The sequence below is a fragment of the Polistes dominula genome, unplaced genomic scaffold (assembly GCF_049000335.1).
Source record: "Polistes dominula isolate Pdom_NZ unplaced genomic scaffold, Pdom_raw_medaka contig_23, whole genome shotgun sequence".
In the NCBI taxonomy this organism is placed as follows: Eukaryota; Metazoa; Arthropoda; class Insecta; order Hymenoptera; family Vespidae; genus Polistes; species Polistes dominula.
The window spans coordinates 5,776,802-5,795,509 of record NW_028300963.1 but is presented as its reverse complement, the minus strand read 5'-3'; the positions used below and the strand labels follow the sequence as shown (position 1 = coordinate 5,795,509).

Here is an 18,708-nt window from a genome sequence, read left to right as displayed (position 1 = left end):
AATGCTTGGTAAATGCTTGGTAATTGTATTGATAATAGTTACTACTGCTTCCATAAGCTCTCTTTAAAAAAAAGGATGTTTGTACTGATGTATTAATGTAAGTATACAATTAATAAGTATAATCCGAATTAAATAACGTTTATTTAATTGTCATTAAACTATTTTTACAGAATTAAAAAAAAAATGCATGTATGGGAGTATACAAAAACATGTACCTGTAAATAAATATTTCTAATTAAACTTCTGTGCTTTAATCTTATATATACAAGGATTATAATATAGGTTTTATTTGTGAGAAACGGTAAATAGTATTTGCTACTTAGTGTCTACGTAAAAAAAATAACTGATGTTTTTAGATATTTTGTATCGTGATAAATAAATCTACGCTTACTATGTTCATCAACCAATACACATACTAACGCACGTACAAACATACACATGGACTATAGCAAGTATTAGGCAGTTCAGTATAGATATAAATATTTTCTGTAATCTATACACAATATGCGACACCTTTTCTCTCGCTTCGACTCGGCAATATTCAGGCGCATACAAGTACACATATTAACAATGCTTAGTTGAGAAGAGTTGAGTGGTTACAAGAGACTGCATTAAGAGAGTACTGTGATATTAGGAAACGCTGTATACTGCCTTCTATCTCATTCTCTCGCAGTCTAAAGCCTATAGATGTATTTATGTTTCTCTTTTCTTGCATTTCCGTTTCATCGAATATCAAATCACTCTAATTCTAAAAAATATTTTACTTTCAAAATATATTAATTCATTCAATACTAATATAAATATATTATAATGCATTCGCTAGACTTGGTTTAAGAACATTAAATATTTGTTTTTTCTTTTACAAAAATGGTTTTTTATATTATGTTAGGAATAACGTTTCTATTAGCACTATATTTGTAGATACAATTTTTTTAATACTAAAATTTGCAACGACCTAAAGTGGTAAAATAATTTTCTACTTAGCTAGTTTTTTGCAGTAGTTTAAATGACGTTAAGAATATAAATTACTTTCGCATATCTAATGTACCTACACGTAAGCAATTCTTGGACTTTAGTACTTTTCGACAGTATTGGATTAGCATTAAACGTCAACATGTGATCACAGTTTGAAAGGGAGAAGTGAGACCTCCCTTCCACTACATCCGGCCAATACTATTATTACGTAACACTCGTACAGGTGACGAACTTTGAAACCACACATGAGAATCCGTATCATATTAAAATAATGCGAACACATTATTAGTGCCGAATTCACTCACATATAAAAACTGTCATTAACGAATGTCGAAAATGTTTGTTAGATATTAATTCGAAAACGTTCTACAAATCTATCAAAACTGAATTCTATTGTCTAGATCTTTGGTGTATTTAATAAGTTTCCGGATACACTCTCTCATAAAATATATTTTATGAAATTTATTTATTTATTTTTTATTTTAAAAATTTAATAATGTGAAAACTTCTTTATAATAGGAGTTATCTTAAAAGTAAATATACGGAAACGCAGCTATGAAACGGCTGCTATACTAAATAATGAGAGAAATAGAGACAAACATATAGGATTGAGACTGCGAAAGAATGAGACGGAATATAGCTATACAGTTTTTCCTATTCTTGGTCTCCTCTTTATGCTATGCTTGGTAGTTATCGCTCCTGGTTTTAGATGTGTGTGTTTGTACGCGACTGTATACTACAAAGCGTGGACACTTATTCTTTCGATACTCGAAATGTTTGTAGATATGAGCGATAGAAGGGTAGAAGAATAAACAGAGATAATCACGTAGGTATGCGACAAAAGTATAAGGTCCAAACCAGCCGACGGTCGAAATAAAGAAAGAAGGTGCGTGGTCTGTTTTTTTTTTACCAAACGTGGTATTTCATTTCTACTTAAAAGTTTTTCTATTTTATTAAAAAATAATATTAAATTTTTTATTTTGCAAATATTATAATTACCAATTATAAAATATATAGAATATAATAATTGTATTGTTTGCAATATTTTACAAAAAAATGAAATGATTATCAGATAAATCAGAGAAAAAAAATTAAACAACATTGTAGAATAATTTTTTTATAAATATCCAAGGACGTGTTTTTTAATTATAATGTTTGCGTATTTAGAAAATTTATACTAATTTTCCAATAAAATAGAAAAGTTTTTAAATAGAAGAAACTAGACACGTGACAAAAACAAATAAACCTTATTTACTTTATATTTTCAATAGAAATAAAATAATATAACTTAATTTACAATTATAGAAAAAAAAATATAGAAAATAAATTAAAAAAAAAAAATTTTTAATATCATAAAATAAAACAACGGAAAGGATAAATAGATTATAAAATCGATGTAATTTAAAATCCGATGAAACGAAAAAAATACGACTGGAATTAGTCTAAGAGCTGGTTAAATAAAAATGCTTTTATCTGGTTCAAGATTCATTTCTATTTAAAAAGGTACCTTTGGTATAGCTGAACATAAATCTGCAAGTCTGCCATCGCAAAACTGGGGCCTAAGGCTGGGGGGAGGGGGTACGATTGAAAACGTGAAATTTAGGTGTGAAAAAAATCATAAGGTACACGGATTCTAATTATGGAAAAAGCTTGTATTAATATTTAGGAATCGCGAAACAATATTGGCAGACAGTTTGCTCGCGGTTAAAGTGCCGCCAGAGCGCGCCAAAGGGGTGTAAAAATTAATTAAAAAAAAATCACAAGGGTTATGAACAAAAACTGTTTTATTTTATTATTTAAACATTAAGAAAACAATTTACTAAATGGCAGACAAAAATTTGGGGGCTAAAGCCTTAGCAGACGGCTTGAAAAAGCGCGCTATAATATCCACATAACATAAAAACTTTCTATAAACTTTCTAAAACATTTCTTAACAAGCTTTAAACTTTTCAAAAAGGTTTCTAAAAAATCTTTCTACAGGGTGAAAATATCCGCGTTAAGAAAATATTTTACTGATAGATTAATCTTTTGCTAGTCTCTTAACTTTAATCAGAGAAAAAAATTAGACAATACTGTAGAAAACATTAGAAGCAAATGATAAACTCCATTCGGAAGCAAGTAAATTACTGTTACATTTTTCTTTTCCTTCTTCATAGAATATATTCGATTTATTAAGATTTAAATAAGTCTATTGAATTTCCAATTTATATGTTTTTATAAAAAATATACGAAGACTTTTATTGACCCAGGAATACAAAGAAATTATATAAATAATTATATTACTTACGTAATAAAGAAATTTATGGTAATTTTTAATCAAATAAAAACATTTTTGACAAGCTGAACGCCCAGCGTGAATTGGTGGAGTTAACTACGGGTCCCAAACTCGAGACTTGTTGTCAACACAGTTCGATAAAGTGAGAGAGCGATATGATTCAATGCGTTCTTTTGATTTTTCCTTGTTCAGATCTTTATTTAGACGAGAGTATTTAGAGAGATAAGTTTGTGGTCTAAAGAATAAAGACAAGATATGTTATAAATAATAAGGGTCTCAATGTGTGGCAGGCTATAGAGTTGAAAAAACATTTCTAGACAATATCTTTATTAGATTTCTCATTGCATTTTACCAGAAACTTTGTTCCGTCCAGTAGTATTTTCCATATGTTCTTCGTAACGTCTTAATTCCTAAAATATTTGTTAGACAGCACGAAAGTGTAGATGAAAATATGAATTCGAAAATCATCATAAGCAATAAAATTTTATACCTTAGTTTCACAAAAAAGATATTCTATAATTACGTAGTTTACGAAGCATTATATTTTCCTCGATAAACATCCTACGATTTTGGTGTCTATCTACGACTATCGCATCCAGCATTTCATTTTTATTGCTTGAATTTGGAAAAGTGTACTTTTTATCGGCTATTCCACTCACTAATCATACCGGTGACCTTTATTATATATGGTAATAATATTATAATAAATAAATTCTACAATTATTTCACTCTTGAAACTGTGCATTCGTCTGATTCTCTCGAAACTTAGTTTTTTGAAGGTTTCACTTCTAACACGTGTGATCTGCACACAGGATTTTTTAATTCTTCTCGTTAAAGGTTTTTATGACACAAATTTTTACTGTTGGGAAATGTAAATTGATATAGCACTATTTACTGCGTGAATAAAAAAATAAAAAACGCGTGGCCTATTTACTCCCCACCATATGCCTTCCTAATCTCCCTTCTTAGAAGCAGTGGCAGGAGCACTTTATGTGTAACGTTATGTAGTAGTCCTTTGTCCAAAACTACTCGGACAAAGGCTTATAAGCCTCGCACGAGCCACGTGGTAGGCATTGCGCGTTTTTGTTGTAATTAAATATCGTTTTAGGATACTAAGTCTGCTTATCATTTTATCAACCACCTCTAATCTCAACATTTACACTTATCGATTAAATTACAAAGTGATTTAAATTGATAAAGGATTAAAAAAAATTGTAAAATTTTTATTTCTATATTATTTGCTATTTTATGATTCTCAATAATTTAAAATCTTAATCTATCGTTATATTAAAAAACTTTAATTTTTTATTAGAAATGTTCGATAGGTATTTCTAAATGATCTATCTTATATAACAGTGTATTGTTATTTACGTCAATTTGAAAGAATTACATGCGAAAAAAGAAAGGAAGTTAAAGTCTCAGGTCATCAGAAGTCTTAGGAGTGATGTGTTTCTTGTGTTAGTTCGATGACAATGTAGCTTAATGCTTACTAAACGCATTTAAATTGCAAAAACGAATTGCGTATATAGGTATTTTAATTAGAAAAATCTGTTTGTCTATATAAAAAGCAGACTACAATAGAAATCTTTATTTTACAAACAAAGTTGTAGTTGATAGCTTCGTTCGTATAGATTCATTAACAAATATGGAATCTAGTAAAATATTGGGAGATAGTTCAGTGGTCATTTCTGGAATATCAGGTAGATTTCCTAAAAGCGATAATATAAGTGATTTAATAGATAATCTAATGAATGGAAAAGATTGCGTTTCATCATATAAAACGAAATGGTCATTTAGTGAGTATAAATGAATGTAGTTGGTTGCAGAAAGTAATTTTAAATATAAATAAACTTTTTTGATACATCGATTAAATTATTATTTTTAGATGACGCTAAGACTCCAGTGCGTATTGGAACGATGTCACCAATAACAAAGTTTGATAATAGAGCAAGAGCCTGTGAACCCCAGACCTTCGTTATTTTATAAAAGCTGAAAGTTTGTCATCGCATGCTCCCATTACAGATAAGAACGATTGACCATTATGAAGTTTTGATTACCTTAGCTTTGGCAGTTAAATGGTAGTAAAAGTGTGTAAAATACCGATCTAAATTTATCAAATAATAAAGTGTGATTTTTTGGTCTTACCTTCAAAATAATATTATAAATCACGTTATTTATTGCCAGACATTTAACAACGTGGCAACCCTTTACCAGACACCCTTAATGTTCATGTAATGCCCAAAAGTTTATGTGCATAAGTCATTCTAATCACGAATGTCTTCTTAAGATTTACATGCTAGTCTGGCACGGGGTTGGAGCTATAAAAAATGTTTGGCTAATAAAGAAACATCATCTAATTATTACCCAAGTATTGTATATAAAAATCAGCTTTTATACTATTACGTAAGTAGAATTATAATTTTATGAACATTAAGGGTATCTGGTAAAAGATTGCCACGATAATAAGTGTCTGGCAATGAATAACTTGATTTATAATATTATTCTGAAGGTAATACCAAAAAATCACACTTTATTATTTGATGAATTTAAATCGGTATTCTACACACCTTTAGTACCGTTTACCTGCCAAAGCAACGATAACCTTAACCACGATAAACTTCATAATGGTCCATCGTTCTTACCTGTGTTGGGAGCATGCGCTGACAAACTTTCAGCTTTTATAAAATAACGAAAGTCTGGGGTTCACGGGCTCTTAGACTAAAACATTTGTTTTGGAATCAATGCAAGACAAGCAGAATTTATTAATCCGGCATCAAGATTGGCAATGAAAGTTGCTTTCGCAGCGATCACTGATGTTGGGATTAATCATGTTGATCTAAAGAAAACGAAAACGAATGTTTACAGAGCATTGACTTTATGCGAGTCAGATAAATGTTTCTTCTACGAAAAAGGGCAGGTAAATTAAATATAATAATAAATGTATATAAATATTTTCATATTTTTTTGATTTTATAGCAAGCTGGTTATGCACTTACTGGAATTTGCCAGGATATGTTATCAAACCGAATATCTTTTTCAATGGATCTAATCGGCTCCAGTTTCACGAGCCTAGAAATGTATATTATATTAAATAATTTTCTCGATATATTATTAGCGATAAGATTACCATTTTTACCTTTAAGTATCGTAATAATAAAGATCATTCTTTTGTTTTTTGGTAATTTTAGTAATTTATGGAGAATAAAAATATTCTGGAGCATTAAAGACTTCTCATCCTTATTTAGTAATATGTTCGAGTACATATTTGCAAGAAACCTTAAATAGACTGCTGAAGGTATGATCACATCATCGGTTATTTGAAAAACTTGTATTTATCTGATTTCAAATCCAAGAGAAACGAGCGTTCTCCCATTCGTTGCCTAGTTTGCGTTATAAAAGAGTTAACACGCCTATGAAAAACGAAGAAAAATTATTAAAATTTGTAGCATTCACTTCTAAATAGTTATTTATGTACTAACCAGTCGGAATTATGTTCCCATAAGACTAGAGAAGAAATAGATAGGGTTCCTCTAGAAACAGGATAAGGAACTCTCGGATATAACTCTCCTGGCTTGATAGGCCGTTTCTCTTGGATTTGAGATCAGACAGATACAAGTTTTTCAAATTAACGATGATATGACCATACCTTCAGCCGTCTATTTAAAGTTTCTTGCGAATATTTACTGGAACTTATTACTAAATAAGGATGAGAAATTTTTAACGCTCAAGAATATTTTTATTCACCATAAACTACTAAAAGTACCTAAAAACAACAAAATGATATTTATTATTACGATACTTAAAGGTAAAAATGGCCATCTTATCGCATATAATATTTCGAAAAAATTATCTAATATAATATACATTTCAAGGCTCGGGAAAATCTGTAATAAAAACCAAAGATAAAATGATTGCTTCTGGAATTATAAGCTTAACAAAAACAGAAAAGAAAGATATTCCTGAAGTCACTTTACGAGAAAAAGAGATGGAATTTTTAACCGAAAAAGAAATTTACTCGAATCTACTTTTACGTGGTTACCAATATGAGGAATCTTACAATATTATTAGCAGACTTTCTACATCGTATTCCAATGGAACGTTTAAATGGACCAGTGATTGAAGATTATTACTAGGAGGATTAATTCAAGTACATATCATCAGCAGTAGGAATAAAAATATGTTGATACCGAGAAAGATAGAAAAACTCGTCATTGACAAGGCACAATTAACAAAAAAAAAAAATGAAGAAAAGCAATGGTAAGCATTGGAAACTTAATATTTACTTATTCGTGGTTGTATGGGGCCTAAGTTCCTCAATTAAGAGTCCTCTGGCAATTTCGTATATGCTTTGATGTTGAGAATAAAAGGTTAGGTTCAGGTGTAAAATAAAACACGTGGTTGAGCTAATAAAAGATGCGAAGCTTTATTATCTCGTCAGGGAAAATCCTTGCGGCATAAAAACTCTGGTTGATATTTGTATAATACATTGATGAAAATCTACCACGTGGCATTGCCACGCGGGAAACTATATTTCGCGAGAAAATTATATAATGGAATGATCTCACCTCTCGCACTCTTCACATATAGCGATCACAACCTTAAAGGTTGTGGGGCTGAATAGTCTTACGTTCACAATCGGAAAGGTTGGGATGTTCCCTTTGTTGTTCCTTGTGAATCCTGAAGACCTTTGTTCCTTGTGGCTTCTGTGTTCCTTAGCTGCTGAAGATATATCGTTGTAGGCGTCCGGTGGTGGAATAGAAAGAATGGTCCTTTGAACTGGCCCAGCAGGGCGCATGTATGGTAGGGGTGCGAGAGGTAGGGATGCGAGAGGTGAGGTTAGTGTTTCGTAACGAGTATCGATCTAGAATCTTATATTAATTGATAGAATCGGACGCACTCATTTTGATACAGCTAGTTACCGTACAATCATTTCGGATCGTACAGTGGTTATAATCCTTTGCGGTCGTATGTCTACTCGCAACATCCAAAACAAATAAAACAAATAACCGTAATAATCTTATACTTCATATCATCTATCCATAGAAATATACAATTTATCTGCAAAAATCTAAATATCTCATGAGAACCTATTCACGAACTCAACGGTTGCTCCCTTGAATTGGAGATAACGAAATCCATTTCGAACAAAAGTTGTTACATCTTTCTCGCCGTGCAAGACACCGAGACGCTAAGGATTGCGCGTAATCGATCGAGGATGTGCGACACGGTTCGAAGAAACCTTGTCAAAATCCAAATAATATTTAACAAGGTGTGTTAAACTGTAATTATTCGTTTCCACTTTAAAAAATATTTTCAACTAATATTCTTAAATTGCCAAAACAAAGTTACCGAAGGAAATGCACTCTGAAACTGAAAATAGCGATATATACATATTATTGTATAAACATACTTATGACTAAAGTTGAGAAAAGTATTAAAAATCGAAATCTTTTTTATCTCTCATAATCTTGCATGTTAAATTAAAAGAGCATTGCTCTTTAATCTTTTTATTTTTTTAATTCTTTAAATTCTATATCGCATAAATAAAAATTAAAATATATATTAAGTAAGATCTTAGGAGAATTTTATATCTATAAAGAAAAAAATTTGGAATTTTATTTCTTTACAATTAAAGAATAAAAATTAAAATAATATTATATAATTTTTTCAATTATGCTTCGATAATCCATTATTTATATCTGTTTTATTAATGGTACTAATTTTATCGCCATTCTTTAACTTGTTAGTATTAATACTTCACAATATGAAATACTAAACAATTGATTAAAAAAAAATCATTGAAAGGCAAGAAGGATAGACTTATTAGTTTTTTTTTAAACGAACACAAAACAGTTTCTACGCCAAATATGCTCGTAAATAAAACTTGTTATAATATAAAAAAACATGTGTCTATATTCATCTATTTAAATATAGTGTCTATAAATTCTGCCGCAAAAAATAACGTTATGTTACTAAGAGGATATTTCAAGAAACTATTTAGACTATACTGATTTTTTTCGTAGCATTGCGATGAAGTTTAAAAAATGTGTAAACGTGATAGCATGCCCAAGAATTAAAATATTTGGAATCCAATTTAAAGAAATAATATTTGTGCCCATAATTAAGAAAGTGGTCTAAGTTAAAATTAATAAAAAATAAGTTTATCAGTTATTACGCACTACATTATTATAAACTAAATAAATTCAATGTTTTTTCACGGTTTTATCAAAAATGAATCATTAGAAAATGTTTGTTATTTTAATATTGTATAGAATTCGTATATTGTTGAAGTATAAATCTTTAAATATCTCAAAACAAGAGATATATTACTTAGACCACTTTCATAATTATGGGCACATTTAAAAACCGTAATTAGAAAAATTGTGACGGATGAACTTCAATTTTTCCAAATTATCAATACATCAAAGATGGATATTGACGACCTATTAAACGCAGTACTTGGATTAATTTCAACAAATATTAGAATTAATAGTAGCAAATTGATATTGATAACGAATGAGTCAAAAAAGGAAAATGAGAATATTTTTGAGTATCTCGAGAATACAATACAAAGGACGAAGAAAAACTTCAATGTAAAATTAATTACTAGAGAGTTGCTTTACCAGTCATTAAATGAGAATTTTATTTTGACGATTATAAATAACGCGCATTATACCGACGTAAGAAAATTTATCAGTAATTTCGGTAAAGAATCATTTTTATTAATAATCATTGAAACAGAAGAGAAATATAACGTGATTTCTGCATTGACAACTGTAGGATTAAACGTGGTCCTACGAATAAAAATTGCTTTTGTCGTGCAGCTCTACTTTTACATAAAGAAAGAAATTTATGAAAAACGGATGTCGTTATAAGAAAGACAGAAAAAAACTGTTTAGATCGGTTAAAAGTCTTTTTACGAGACTCGAATTAAGACAATGTTATATTTGTGGTTAACACTATTATCGATAATAAAATATTTGAGATACTTCGAGATATAAAACGAGAACCAGGGTATAAAAAACTTCAAATTTTTTATTTACAAGATGCAAAAGCACCAAAGCACAAAGCACAAATGGGGAATGGGGCACATACAGATGGATGCCATTGCCAATGAAGCTCACTTCTTCTTTTCGTAAGAAAGCAAAAATTAATAAACCAATTTCTTTAGAATGGACTGAAGACCTACCATTGTCTAGAAGAAAAAATGAAAGTGTCGTAAAAGTAGAGTTTGCAGCATTCGACTTGAATGTTTACGAGTACTATTTAAATAGTGACGTCAGCTTAGTATCAAAAATATTTTTTACAGAATATTCAGGAAGAAATGAAAATGGTCGTATAGTAATGGGAATAGTTGATAATTTCACTATAAGTAATGAAATTTTATCCGATCCAGATTTCATTTGGATTATTCCAGACACTTTGAGCTTCGAAGATGCTGCAACAATTTCCCATGTTTATTTAATAGCATTTTGAGTTTTGCATTCGGATACTTGAAAGTTTAATAAAATAAAAACTGTATTAGTACATTACGGTGCTAGTGACGTAGAACAGGCTCCCATATATTTATCTTTATATTATATAATTTTGACGTTAACACAACTTACGAAATGGAAGCAGAAAAACGAGTGATCGAGTCGAAACGACCACGTTTACCACAGTCTAATATTATCAATGTAAAAAAATATCAAATTAATATTATGAATATTACGAAAGGAAAAGGTTTAGATTTTGTTGTTGCTAACTATTACATTTAAGACGATATGGAAAATTGTTTGGACATTGTTAAAACTTTCAAACATTTGGTAATGATTTACGATTCTAAAAGGTCTAGTTACAATCCGTTACCACTATCTAATTTTATACGATTCATAAGTATATACAGCTACTGTGTACAAGACCTTCTTAAGTTACCACAAGAAAAGAAAATAGTATTAGCAGAACTGATGAGAAAAGCTCTACGAGCAGGTACATTAGAACCAATTATATCACGAAGAATTAAGTTTCAGGAAGCAACAGAAGAGAAAAGCACGGAGGCTTATAAACGATATGGAAGAATCATTAACTATTTATAAAGTTTATTTAATATCTAATTGTTTATCTAATCTAAATGATTTATTAGCAATGATAATAAGAATATTTTTTTTTACAGGTTTTAGTCAACTTGCAAGAAGAATAAAATTCTCCAATTTCATTCCTCAATTTTGCCTACGTAGCGATAAATGCTACCTCATTGTTGACGGTTTCAATACCTTTGGCAAAATACTGATTGAGTGGATGATCAAACAAGAAGTAAAAAAATAATCGTTGATTCAAATATGTCAATAAGAGATCACGAAATTTTGGTCATTAAATATCACAAAAATGGAGCAACGGTCATTGTTCGACATGAAGTGGACTTAAGCAAAGAAAAAGAAGAAAAAAACTTTGACAAATTACTTAAAGAAGTTTTAATAATAGATCAACTCGATGGTATATTCGATCTACAGAAAACGTAGATATCTATCTCCGTTCGACGGAGATAGATAACGAAGAATTCGTCGATTTCTTCGTTAAAGTATTTTAAAGTTACTGAAATACTCGATAAATATAGCAGACGGCTATGTCCCTCAAATGTAAAATTCTTTATTTTCTCATCACTCAACATGGACGAAGATAGATGGCTTAACACGTTCACGCCGGCGCCGATTTTCAGTATCTGCGCTGATGGCGGCGCTCGAATCTATGGTGCGCTTCATCTGGCGACGCGCGATTTTTGCTTATTCAAACCTGGACCAAGGTGGACCACCGGTGGTATGCGACGCCCGATGAAAAAATTTAGTGCTGGCAACCGGTGGTACGCGCCGTTCGATAGGACAGTCTAGCGCGAGCCACCGGTGATACGAGCCAACGTGAACGTGTTAAGGTATAAGCCCGGTGTGACACCCAAAATTTCGACGTTTTTTCATGAATTTTTGTATACATGAAAATAAAAAGCGATTGTTTTGAAATGTTTTTATTACTGTCTTAAAGTGTACAGAAAAATTTTTTCAGACTTCATTTTACATAAATTTGTTTATGATTTTCTAAATCAAAGTGGAGTCCTCAATAAAGAAGTAGGTTATCTCGGGGAGGCACACAGCCTTCTATAGTCATCTGAAACAAAAACATGAAAACATTTTTTAAAAATAACAAAATAAATTAATTTTTTTAAACAAAAAAAAAAGTGCGACTTTGAAAAAATTTTTTTTGCACGTCTGCAAAACTTATATATATAATCTTGATATCTTATTAATCATTATTGTGTTTAAAATTATTTAGGAGCGATTTGATGAGAAGGATAAAGAAAAAGAGGAAGTACGTCAGTTCGAACAATATCTTTAAAACTATGAAGAAGAAATTGTATAATATATTATTGGAATTATGCAAATGACGTTAATACGCATGTTTTGTAATTTATTTTTGAAAAGGATGTTATTAATTTATACTTAGAGTAATTTAAACGTTATATAGGTGTATTTTAGAGATTAAACGAACATAACTATATTATTTTTTCATGTTCATTGCTGTTTTCGAATTTTTGTTTGACATAAGTTATTCATTTAATTAAAGCGCGCGCGCGAAATGGATTTTTCACTGACACACAGACTCATCCAGAAACAAACAAATTTTTAGTGATTAATTACTCTCAAAATGAAGAAGAGAGAAGAAGAAAAAACGCGACATAATGTTTAACAAAATGCTTACAACATTTAACCTATAACTATCAGTAGATTTTATAATTTTTAAACTATTTTAAAGCTTTTATATTTTTTCATTTCATTTTGTTTTTTTTTCTCATCTGCTGCACTCGATATTTTCCTCATCAAATAGTAACTTAACCAAAGAAACATTTGTCATTAAAACTGTTAAATTTTCTCTTGTATTGAGAAAATATGCAGTGGGTTCGGTAGGTTTTATATTATAATAATTGTAACAGCATTACAATTCTACTTTAATTATACTTTATAAATGATATAAAATAATATAATTAACAATATTCTATTATATTGTTTCTCTTTATACGTCTGCGCTTACGAATGATCTATATCGACTGACCTATACCGAATACGCTTCGTATCCCTCTTGCATGATCCGAAATGATCGTACGGCAACTAGCTATATTCGAAATGTGCGCCACTGATTCTATCGATTACGATTCTAGATCGATACTCGTACGAATATCGAACAATAGTGGCAGGCTTTGGAGTTGAAAAAGCACTTCTCGAAAAGATCTCTAATCGATCTCTTATTACATCTCTACCAGAACCTACGTTCAGTCCAGCAGTATTTTTCATATGTTTTTCGTAACGTCTTTATTTCGTTATTCCTAAAATGTTTGTTAGACAGCGCAGAAATATAGATGAAAGTGAGAAATCTAGAACAATCCTATGAAATAAGATTTTATACCTGAGTTTTACAAAAGGGATATTTTATATTTACTAAGTTTACGACGAGTTTTATTTCCCTCGATAAACATTCAACGATTTTGAGGTCTATTTATGAGTATCGCATTCATCATTTAATGTTTATTGCTTGAATTTGGAAAAGTGTTGTTTTTATCAGCTCTTCCACCCAGAGATAATATCGGTAACCTTTATTATTTTAATTATTTTTATTATAATATTTGCGTATTTATGAAATTTTTACTAATATTTCAATAGAATAGAAACATTTTAGAATAGAAGAAACTGGATTTGTGACAAGAAAAAATTTTATTTACTATTATATTTAAATAAAAAATACAATAATATAACTTTTATTAAAAATATAGAAAAAGAATTTAAAAATGTTAAAAAAATTATAAAATAAATCAATGGAAATGAAAAGTAAGTTTTAGAATCGTCGTAATTCAAAACACGATGAAACGAAAAAAGTACGACCAAAGGGTATAGCCGGATAAGTATGAGAAATCTGCCTCCGTGGCTTTTTTGACTCGCACTTGGGGGATCGATTTGGTGTTGAATAAAAATAATTCACCCCAAATTTTAGCTCTTTTACTCAAACGGTTCTCGAGATTTTTAAAAAAACCTGTTTTTTCGATTTTATTTTTTTTTTATAGTAAAATTCAAAACTAATCAATGATGATTTTTTTTCTAGTTCTTAGGAGTCTAAGACATGAAAAAAAAATATTATCATAATATTTTAACGAAAAGCCGATTTTTGGCGGACGAAAGAAAATTAAATTTTTTTTTTTTTTTTAGCTTTTTTGAAATATGTCAGTCACCAAAATTTTTCAGAAAATGTCTTTTATACTCCTCTACACTCAGGAATTTTCTTGAATTTTTTGAAGTGGTGGAACAATATGAAAAAAATTAAAAACTCATTTTTTTCTAAAATCCCAAGTTTTAACAAATTTATATTTTTTTTTTCAGTTAAAAAAAAATGTGAAAAATTATATTTTTACTCAAAATACACTTTGCCAGAAATAAACATAAAGATTATTATAAAACAATTAAGATATATTCCGTCCAACATAATTAGAAGGGTTATTGATTATTGAAAATACATTTAAAAATAGTACTTATATATTCTTTATACGGTTAGATATTATTCTAAATCTTATGCAACAAAAATAAAAATTATAATAAAAGATGTAACTATATTAGTCTTCATCACTGTCTTCATTCACTACGACACTTATTTTTTCATCAATGAACAGGCGACTCAGGATCTCAGCAGGTCTTACAATTTTAGCCAAATATCGAGCGTAAGATAAATAATATATGATAGCAGCAATATGAGAGCAACATCCAACAGTGCGTCTACCATTCGCACAATCACAACAATATCGAGTTATTCCGGAAATATCGTTCTTATCTGGCTGATATTCAATAAAACTACGATAGTCTTCGAATTAATATGTCGAGATCTGACTTCAAACTTTATAATATTAGGTGTAATTTTTAAAAAATGGAATGTGATTATTCCGTTTTCATCCATCATCTCAGCTAAATACGATACAGCTTGAGACATTTGATATGATCCAGTGAAAAGAATTTTGAGTTCTTGCTCTGATAATTCTGGAAAGTCAGTTAATTGCTCTGAAGTTATTATTGCAAAAGGAACTTTTCTTCTGGCCCAACGATTAGTTTCTATCTCCAAAGCTAAAGTATTCTCTTGATCTTTTTTTGAATTCATGGCAGCAATTATTTTTTCTGCAAGTTTAAGATCAGAATCAAGTCTTGTTCCAAATTCATTGTGCAAAAAATAAGCGATTCGACAAAAAACACTAGTTTTTGGAAGCAATTTGTTATCCAGTTTATGATCTAATAGCTTAAACTTCTGTTTAATATTGCCATGTACTGCTTCAACAACCCAACGAATTTTGGTAACGAAACGGGATTTATTCGATTCATCTGTGGTCAACTGATTGCGTTTTCCTTTGAGAGCAGGCATTAGCACTTTGAACCCTAATTCTTCTAAGGATACAATCACATCACGAAAGCCACGATCAACCACAATAATGTCATCTTTTTTCAGCAATTTAATCAGACCATTGGGGTCATTTAAGATCACTCTCATAATTTCAGCATCGTTCATATTAGCTGTATATGGCCCAAGCATATCTATAACGAAACCATTCGTAGTGCATATCGTGAATGGTTTACACAAAGGAACCTTTTTTTGACCAGAATATGATTTCCTCTGGTATTCGTTATTTGCACTTTTTTCATGACGATATATGTTCCATCACAAATGAATATCAACTGGTCATCTTCTACTTGATACAATTTTTTAGCAGTGTTTGACGTATTAGTGAGTAATTGTCTCCCAACTGATGGCATCAATTCCAAAATGCTGAGGTAAAACATCTTTTTCAAACGAAGATATAACTTCATCACAGTAGTCAGATACAATTTGTTCCCGAACTAAACCAAAAACGGAAGATATTACTGCATTCGAATTTCCGGTTAGTAATTTGAATAAAAAAATAACAAGAGCTTGAACGATATTACGATTCACTGAGTTTCTCATCGATGTTAACTTTTCACGAAGTTTTATCAATTTTTCCCAGGTAATACTAGTAAATGCCTCTAACTGTTTTTCTGAAAACGAGTGATCTCCAATTTTATCAATTATGGACGAGTCAGTACCAATAGCGAGCTGCCCCAGTAATTTTTCCAAATCACGAACTTCAAATACACTGGTGTTCGAATAAATTCGAAAATTGTTAATGTCTTCATCGTAGAACCGCTTTTTTATAAGATGGTCTTTACAACACCGATTTCCTTCGGGAATAAGGAGTTGTCTTTTGAAAAACACTTGTTTGCGTGCTTCAAATGGAACAGATTTGATATTTGATGATGATCCACAAATGCAACAGTATTTGTGAGTAGCAACAATTCGAGGAAAACCCAACTCCACAAATTCTAATTCTTCTTCCATTTTTTCTTCAATAACATATGAAGGATCTTCAGTTGACGATACAGATGAAATAGCAGTGGATGAGGATTGAGATGAAATTGGCTGACTTTCGATACTTACTTGATCTGGAGATGAATCCTCAGTGTTCTTAAGTATAGGTGGTCTTGTTAAAATAACTCGACACTTACCACAAAAGGTATCATTAATAAAGACTCTCTTTCCAATTTTTTCTGTCGCAATATTAGCCTCATCAATTGTCATAATAACTTTTTTATATCCAACTGTTTTTCGCAAATATCTGTTACAATTAATGCATTTTTTATCAAAATCCATTCTGAAATAAAGATTTTAATTATGTATTGTGAGGTTTTCAGACAGAGAAAGAAATATTAAAACTGAAGATAACTGACTAAGGACAGATACAGACGGACTAACTAAGGACTGAAGACTAAGGACACTTTCTTACTTCTTTCCACATATTTATATCAGAAATGAGCTACACCCCTTTGGAGAGGGAAGGAGATTATAAATCTTATTGACCAATATCATAAGGATCCACCCCATAGTCCACCGATGGGTACAGCCTATAGTTTTTGGTAGTGGAAACAATGCATAAAGAAACTTGATCTGGAACATCAGAATGTTATCTCTTTTATGGTATACCGCATATGTTTACATAGGAATCCGAAATTCTTCAAAGGGTCCCGACACTGCACAAAGGGTTTTTATTGCACCAATATATCCCGATAATTCTTATGTTTGTTTATGGTTTTATGGCCTTTCTAAACTTTCCCTTCAGTTTCTGAATAGAATTTTCCTTTCCAGAAAATAGAATATAACGAAAAGAGCTGAATACTAGATTTTTTCCCTACAGTATAGGGAATTAAGAAATATACAGACAGATTCAATGAAAAAATTTACTTATTCAAGTGGTTGTAATGCTACAACTGTAAGCAAACAACAAAGCAAAATAAAGAAAACTTTAAAGCGAAACTTTAGAAAAAATGATTGCTGGTTAGTGAAAATCCCGATATATAGCGTTGAAATGCGTCAGCTCGGAACGTATTAAAAAAAAAATAGTTTTTACGTAATCATTGTGAAACCAAATGATTGAAAATGTTTGATAAGTAATGTTATTGTGTATTTTGAGTAAAAATATAATTTTTCACATTTTATTTTTAACTGAAAAAAAAAAATATAAATTAGTTAAAACTTGGGATTTTAGAAAAAAATGAGTTTTTAATTTTTTTCATATTGTTCCACCACTTCAAAAAATTCAAGAAAATTCCTGAGTGTAGAGGAGTATAAAAGACATTTTCTGAAAAATTTTGGTGACTGACATATTTCAAAAAAGCTAAAAAAAAAAAAAAAATTTAATTTTCTTTCGTCCGCCAAAAATCGGCTTTTCGTTAAAATATTATGATAATATTTTTTTTTCATGTCTTAGACTCCTAAGAACTAGAAAAAAAATCATCATTGATTAGTTTTGAATTTTACTATAAAAAAAAAATAAAATCGAAAAAACAGGTTTTTTTAAAAATCTCGAGAACCGTTTGAGTAAAAGAGCTAAAATTTGGGGTGAATTATTTTTATTCAACACCAAATCGATCCCCCAAGTGCGAGTCAAAAAAGCCACGGGGGCAGATTTCCCATACTTATCCGGCTATACCCATTGTTCTGGTATTTTTCAAGCATCTAAAGGTATTAGTTGCAACAACAAAAATATAATTGTGTATGCTGACCCATGATAAAGATAACTCAAATTCACAGAAAGACTATCATCTACCTGAGTTAAAAAAAGGATATATTATATTTGCTTAGGTTAGGACGGCTTATCTTTCCGTCGATAAACATTCTATAATTTCTTTTTCTATCTATGGCTATCGCATTCGGCATTCTATCCTAATTGATACAATTTGAAAGTGATAGTTTTTGTTAACTACCCCTATCCCAAAATCATTCCAGCGCCTTTTGATATATGCAAATGGTAAAAATATTATATTAAATAAATTCTACAATTATCTTACTCTTGCTACTGTGCATTCGCCTTACTCTCTCGAAACTAAGTTTTT

General features: G+C 30.3%; 2 protein-coding genes across 5 annotated transcripts; one reads left to right on the top strand and one right to left on the bottom strand.

Moving 5' to 3' along the window:
- Positions 1-4,823: 4,823 nt before the first annotated feature.
- On the top strand, positions 4,824-12,778 carry LOC149032553 (fatty acid synthase-like). 3 transcript variants are annotated; one of them, XR_016176603.1, is made up of 6 exons: positions 4,824-5,046; positions 5,136-6,167; positions 6,227-6,327; positions 7,123-7,507; positions 8,294-8,519; positions 11,403-12,778. XR_016176603.1 is itself a non-coding variant. In XM_089172624.1 (5 exons), the coding sequence occupies exons 2-4, from the start codon at positions 6,036-6,038 to the stop codon at positions 7,154-7,156; spliced, it is 267 nt and encodes an 88-aa protein (XP_089028750.1). In that variant the 5' UTR covers positions 4,831-5,046; positions 5,136-6,035; the 3' UTR covers positions 7,157-7,507; positions 11,403-12,778. The 3 variants fall into 3 exon arrangements, 2 of the variants coding, with proteins under 2 accessions (XP_089028750.1, XP_089028751.1); XM_089172624.1 differs by lacking the exon at positions 8,294-8,519 and having other exon boundaries at positions 4,831-5,046; XM_089172625.1 differs by lacking the exon at positions 8,294-8,519 and having other exon boundaries at positions 4,832-4,950; positions 5,999-6,167.
- A 1,960-nt stretch (positions 12,779-14,738) lies between these two features.
- LOC149032552 (uncharacterized) lies at positions 14,739-17,827 on the bottom strand. Of its 2 annotated transcripts, none has more exons than XM_089172670.1 (2): positions 17,103-17,827; positions 14,739-16,970 (listed from the first exon to the last, which is right to left on the bottom strand). In XM_089172670.1, exon 2 carries the CDS (start codon positions 15,833-15,835, stop codon positions 15,065-15,067), a length of 771 nt encoding a protein of 256 aa, XP_089028796.1. In that variant the 5' UTR covers positions 15,836-16,970; positions 17,103-17,827; the 3' UTR covers positions 14,739-15,064. The 2 variants fall into 2 exon arrangements, with proteins under 2 accessions (XP_089028796.1, XP_089028795.1); XM_089172669.1 differs by having other exon boundaries at positions 17,103-17,432.
- Positions 17,828-18,708: the final 881 nt, after the last annotated feature.

What these genes read in the sequence shown, in the direction of transcription:
- LOC149032553 (XM_089172624.1), top strand. Translation starts at nt 6,036, where the DNA reads ATGAAAGTTGCTTTCGCAGCGATCACTGATGTTGGGATTAATCATGTT. An exon ending in TCTTCTACGAAAAAGGGCAG is followed by an intron (nt 6,168 to 6,226) that starts GTAAATTAAATA and finishes TTGATTTTATAG; the next exon opens with CAAGCTGGTTATGCACTTAC. An exon ending in AGTTTCACGAGCCTAGAAAT is followed by an intron (nt 6,328 to 7,122) that starts GTATATTATATT and finishes ATACATTTCAAG; the next exon opens with GCTCGGGAAAATCTGTAATA.
- LOC149032552 (XM_089172669.1), bottom strand. Translation starts at nt 16,969, where the DNA reads ATGGATTTTGATAAAAAATGCATTAATTGTAACAGATATTTGCGAAAA.